The sequence below is a fragment of the Triticum aestivum genome, chromosome 6A (assembly GCF_018294505.1).
Source record: "Triticum aestivum cultivar Chinese Spring chromosome 6A, IWGSC CS RefSeq v2.1, whole genome shotgun sequence".
Lineage (NCBI taxonomy): Eukaryota > Viridiplantae > Streptophyta > Magnoliopsida > Poales > Poaceae > Triticum > Triticum aestivum.
The window spans coordinates 549,408,528-549,414,625 of record NC_057809.1 but is presented as its reverse complement, the minus strand read 5'-3'; the positions used below and the strand labels follow the sequence as shown (position 1 = coordinate 549,414,625).

Sequence of the window (6,098 nt, the reverse complement as noted above, 5' to 3'; positions counted from 1 at the left end):
TGGCGGTCCCCGGCCATGGACGATGCTCGGGCAGCCAGCAAGCCTCCTGTGAACAGGAGGATGAGGAGGGGGAAGTTGGGCCAGCCCAAGGGGGTTCTCTATCTTGTTTTCTTTTTAACATTTATTTCTGTTTTCATATAAAGCTATTATTTTCTATTTACTTGTAAGGCTAAAAGAGTTTTGTTACATATGGGACTTGTCACATAAATCAAGCACATTATTTCTAGGAGTCACAAAAAGTTTAAGATCAAAAGGAGTTGTCTAACCAATTTTAGAAATTGGAAATGCCAATTTTAAATGCTGCTGGATCACTAAATAAATTTCCAGGGGCAGCTGGGAATCCAAAGGAGGTTGGTTCTAACATCACAGATAACTAGAGATTATTTGCCACACTTTGAACATTTTAGATTTGACATTTGAAAACTTTAATTGTTTGACTTTATTTTGAATTTGAATTCGGACCGGATTCGAACCAATGCGAGTTTAACAACAGTAATCATGATGATGTGGCATCATTAGCAGGGAATTACTGTAGCTTAATTATCCGGGCGTTACACCCATGTGATAATTAGTCACCTTAATTTACTTATCTTCTGAACCAATTCCACTCTAATTTATTTATCAAATTCCTCATCGAATCTCGACTACTTAAAAAGAACGTATATCTCACTTTTCTTCCATCATCCTTTTGTCCAACCTTTCCTATATGATAATCAATACCTTAAATTACTTACCATCTGAACCAATTCTACTTTAATTTAGTTACCAAACTTCTCATCAAAATATAAGATAAATAGTAGGCTAGATTTGATAAATATTTAATATGGGAAGATAAATCACAAGCTAATATAGTAGAATATTTATATCCAGTTGGAACACATGGGCATTGTCCTTGTATTAAAAAAAGTTTGTTGTGCATTTTTAAACAAAAAAAAATGTTCCCCTTATATTAAAAAGAGATAATTGCACATTAAAGAAATCGCTTTGTATATAGATAATGTGCAGCATAAATTAAATATTTCATTCTACATAAAAAAGTTCAATTTGTATTAACAATATTCAGCGCATATAAAATATGTTCATTGTATTATACTGAAGAAATATTTATAGTATAGAAGCATATAAAATGGTAAAACAGCAAAAGAATCCGTAAGAAAAACCAAACCAGAAGAAAAAAATCCAAAAAACAGAAAAAAAACAAAATGCAGAAGGAAAAGAAAACCAAAAAATCTGAACACAAAACCCACAGCAGATAAAACGAAAAGAAAATATGTGAATGACAGACGCAAGACACGCGCGTGAAGCCCACGAACTGGGCCGGCCTACTGTGCCTCGCTGCGGGGGTCGCGGAGTCTATTTGCCGCCTGGCGGCGGCGAATAGGATCCACCGGATAAAACAGTGAACAAGCCAACAAGGGCATTTCCGATATGCATCTCTATGACGTTCTCTTTTTCATTTTATTTCTTGAAGGGAGTGGGTGCCTCTATGATGCCGACGCGGTTTATTACCCAACTCACTTCAAACCTCCAATAAGTGTGTTGAGTTCACTGATCAAATTGCAAACTCGAGCTCAGCGAGTTCATCGATCACACAACGTACCTTTTTATTTGTTTGGACTTTCACTTCTTTTATTCAAGAGTGTATTTTCGGGCCATTTGGCCGCTTGTTTGAACATAAAATCGCATGCATCACTGCACCCTCTCTATGATTCTATTGCATCTCCACCGATCTACAAAAGAATCAAAAAGTGTGCTACCCATTCTTTTCCCCTCCCTTAATCAAAGGGTGAACACTCGCAACTAAATTAAGAGCTGACAACAGATCGTGTCCGTCCGGTGCAATGCCTCGACCGGCGATCAAGAAGAAACCAGCTGCTTGAAGTTGATGGGCGCGGCGAAGCCGAGCTTCACGGGGGCGGCGAAGATGGCCTTGGCGCCCTTGCTGGAGGTGGCCTGGGTGCCGTGCACCTCGTCCCAGTAGACATTGTCGTTGCGGTCGGCGCAGTAGGTGGCGTTGGGCGCCCCGCACCATGTCTGCGCGCCGAGCCTCCCGCCGCCGCAGCACGCGCTGGCCACGTCCTTGAACCCGGCGGCCTGCGGGTGCACCGTGATGAACGTTATCAGGTTGTAGGAGCTCCCCACGGAGTACCTCATCCCGGGCAGCGCGGCGGCGAGCCTGGCCATCGCCTTCCCCAGCGCGTCGTTGAACCCCCTGGCGAGGGCGTTGGCGGCCTCGACGCACGCGGTCTCGCCGTCCGGGGAGGTGACCCGCACCGCCGGCACGCAGCCGATGGGCGGCACGTCGACGATCCCGAACCGCCGCGCTCCCAGCTGGTACAGCGTCTGCACGTGCTTCGTGTAGTTGGTCAGCATGTCCGCGTAGAAGGACGGCGCGTCGCTGGCCGTCAGGTTCTGCCGGAGGAAGGCGAAAAAGTCGTTGCCGCCGTCGCTGATGAGGAAGAGCGACTTGGACAGCAGCGCGTCGATGCCACGGCTCTTCTCCGTCATCTTTGACTTGGTGGCCGCGAAGTACTCCACCTGCTTAGTCAACGTGAGGGTGTTCCCCTGATCGATCGTTCGATGCCGACATGAAACAAAATTAGTACTAGAAATTACACAGAAAAGATGAACAAATGGGGATAGTTTATTTTTCAGAAAAAGACGGATGAATATGTTGTTTTATGCCGGGTAAAAGACAGATGAATGTGAATATAAAACTCATATGATAGTAACTCCAACGGATTAAGAATTTAAGATGTCTTTGGAACAAAAAAGAGGCGCACAATCCGAGGCAGCGGCACTCACGGTGGTGTCGAGAATGCCGGATCCACCGGAGGCGTAGTTGACGCCACGGTAGCCTCTGACGATCTGGCGGCTCGTCTCCGGCGTCAGCGACAGGTACGCCGGCGGGCTCCTCTTGAAGCCCAACAGCCTCGCTGCATTTCCAGTTTGCACCATTGCGTACTTGCGTTAGCTTCATCTGACAAATGAAATGGAAACCAAGTGCAAGCCGGCGGGGCGGGCGGACTACGTACAGATGGAGTCGGCGACGTTGAACCCGTTGCTGAACCTCCCGGTGGGCCGCGACTGCGGGAAGTCGATGCCGTAGGGGAGCTGCAGCGCGGCGTTCCCCGGCAGGTACTGGTTGTTGCCCACGTCCACCGTGGAGTCGCCGAACACGTAGACCGCCGGCACCTGGTGGGCCTCCTCGCGCCCGCTCGCCGCCGCCGGCGAGACCACCCCGGCGCAGACGACAAACACCGCAGTCAGCGCCGCCACAGCCTTCCCATTGCACACCATCCTCACCCCCACCATGGCGCCTCCAGCTAGCTAGCTGTATCCGGCTACGCCCGTATCCGTATCTGTATAACACGATTCCGATCGGGGCTGCTCCACTATTTTGGGTTTGCTGAATGGGGGATGAATTGCGGTGCAAGGTAGGCGGTTAGGTGGCGGGATGCCCGCGGGAATATGTGCTTGGAATGGTAGCGGGGCAAGCGTCTACCTGTGAGTCCAAGCAAGGCCCCGGCCCTCCTGCGTATTTATACGCGGTAGACACGATGCACTGCTGATTGCATCAGCACGCACGCACGCACGAGATGTCAAACGGTTAGGGGCCGGCCTCTCTGTGAGTCTTGACCGTGAAGCGATCGGTCTGTTGAATGAGTAAATGACAGCGAGAAGATCTCACGAAGCTCCTTTTTTTTGGTTCCCAACAATGGAGTGGATGGATGTGTTGGTCACTTGCAATTTCGTGGCGTGCTGTGACCAATACTACCACTTCCTGGGTGGCGCAACACATTGCATGAATCGTGATCCATATGCAAGACCATGACTGTGACTCGTCTCCTTTTCAACAGTTTATCCAACGACCCAACGGCTGGTTTGCAGTTCTTATGAAAACGGCCTGCTTGCAGTTCTTATAGCATCTCCAGCCGCATCTCCAATAGGCCTCCTCATACCATTTTTTCGGCATTGGCGTTAAAAAAACGTCTCAGTCACGTCCCCAGGACGACGGAAAGCGCCGGTTCGGCCTTTTTTTTCGCCCGACACTCGCAGACCGAACCCGGCGCACTGAGGGGCGATTGGGGGCTCCGGCGCAAGGGAAAAGCGCGGCTCGCCCTCAACGTAAGGTGAAAAGTCAAGATTTTCTTCCCCGACTCGCCTCCCACCCCCCGCGCCCTCGGCCGCCACTAGCGATATCCCGGCGCCGCCCGCCGTCCTTCATCGCTAGATAGCCATTCCCCGCCGAAAAAATAGCAAAGGTTCGCCGCGGCAGCCCCTCCAACAGCAGCTGGGCGTTTCCGGCCGCGGAGGGGCAGTTTAGCGGTGGGTGCACGCCCATCAGACGCAAGGTGTTCGGCGATTTTCCTGCCTCGGCGATGGACTCGGATGACGAGGAAGCGCTCGCCGCACTGCTAGAGGAGGAAGCCGAGGCCGACGTCCAGAAAGAAGAGCATCTCATGGTGCTCGCCGCCCTCGCCCAGCTGCTGGCGAGCAATGAAAAGCCGCGGTGAGGTGGCTCGGCGTCGGGGCGGGTGAAAGCAAAGAACCGGCATCATTTCGGCGCCGATGCTCTACTCCGACTACTTCGCCGATGCTCCACTTCACGACGACAAAACATTTCGGCGCCGTTATCGGATGAGCCAAAAACTCTTCCTCAGGATTATGAATTCCATCCGGGAGTTCGACAACTACTTCAAGTGCAAGATGGATTGCACCGGCAAACTTGGATTCACCTCGATCCAGAAGTGCACGACAGCGATGAGGATGCTTGCATATGGAGCTCCCGGTGATTCACTCGATGACTATGGGCGCATGGCCGAGTCCACCAACATAAAGTGTTTCTACAAGTTCTGTCGGGCAGTGGTGGCAGTGTTTGGACCGCAATACTTGAGAACACCCAATGCGGAAGACACTGCTCGGATCCTAGCATAGAATGCAGCAAGAGGATTTCCTGGGATGCTTGGAAGTATCAACTGCATGCATTGGAAATGAAAGAATTGCACATTTGCTTGGCAGGGGATGTACAAGGGCGCCAAAGGCGGTTGGAGTGTGGTACTTGAGGCGGTGGCCACACAGGACCTCTGGATTTGGCACTCCTTTGGTATGCCAGAAACTCACAATGACATCAACGTGCTGCAGCGCTCTCCTGTCTTTACCAAACTTGTTGAAGGTCATTCTCCTCCGGTGAACTTCAAGATCAATGGGCGGCACTACAACAAAGGATACTATCTAGCTGATGGCATCTATCCGAGATGGTCGACATTTGTGAAGATCATCTCAAACCCTGTGCCAGGAGGCAAGAACGCCTGGTTTGCGAAGATTCAGGAGGCTTGCAGGAAGGATGTCGAGCAGGCATTTGGTGTGCCCCAATCTCGATTTGCTGTTGTTCGGTACCCCGCTCAGACCTGGTCGAAAGATCAAATGTGGGAGACCATAACTTGCTGTGTCATCTTGCACAACATGATCATCGAGAGCGAGCAAGAAGACCCAGTGTTTGACACTAAACCATACTACGGGCAGGGTCATCATGATCTGATGGAGCACCTATGAAGGCTCAAGGGCGACGCCGGGCGTGTGATGAAATATGAGTTTTTATTTGTTGAACTATATAATTTGTATTGAACTATTTTGTTGAACTATTTGATTTTTCTGTGATTAAATATGTGATAAAAAATATTTATGTTCATAATTCAACGACGAGCCACGGCGAACCATGCCGAATATGGGTTTATTCTCGCCCATATGGGCCTTTTATTCGCCGAAAGGGGGCTGAAAAGTGGGTCAATATCGGCGCCTGGGGGCGACCTGAGGGTGATGACTAGGCGTAAAACCGCCCCCAACGCCAGTTGTGTCGTCGGCTTACCCCCAGGGGACGATTTTTATGCGTTCTGGGGGGTCAACGGCTGGAGATGCTCTTATAAAAACAGCTGCTCGCACATCAAAATAGTCAAGTCTTACAAAATAAAAGAAGAAGAAAAACGTAGTTCCTTCATACAGATGTCATGATTGAAAAAGGACGGAAATGTTAGAATAATCTTGAAGGAAATTTACAGACAATAGTGCAACTTTCACAGGATTCCTAAACATATGTG

General features: G+C 49.7%; 1 protein-coding gene across 1 annotated transcript; it reads right to left on the bottom strand.

The window, feature by feature from the left end:
• Window positions 1-1,585: 1,585 nt before the first annotated feature.
• Window positions 1,586-3,494, bottom strand: LOC123130991 (GDSL esterase/lipase At3g53100). The gene is made up of 3 exons (XM_044550771.1): window positions 3,036-3,494; window positions 2,806-2,936; window positions 1,586-2,565 (listed from the first exon to the last, which is right to left on the bottom strand). The coding sequence occupies exons 1-3, from the start codon at window positions 3,313-3,315 to the stop codon at window positions 1,858-1,860; spliced, it is 1,119 nt and encodes a 372-aa protein (XP_044406706.1). The 5' UTR covers window positions 3,316-3,494; the 3' UTR covers window positions 1,586-1,857.
• Between the last annotated feature and the right edge of the window lie 2,604 nt (window positions 3,495-6,098).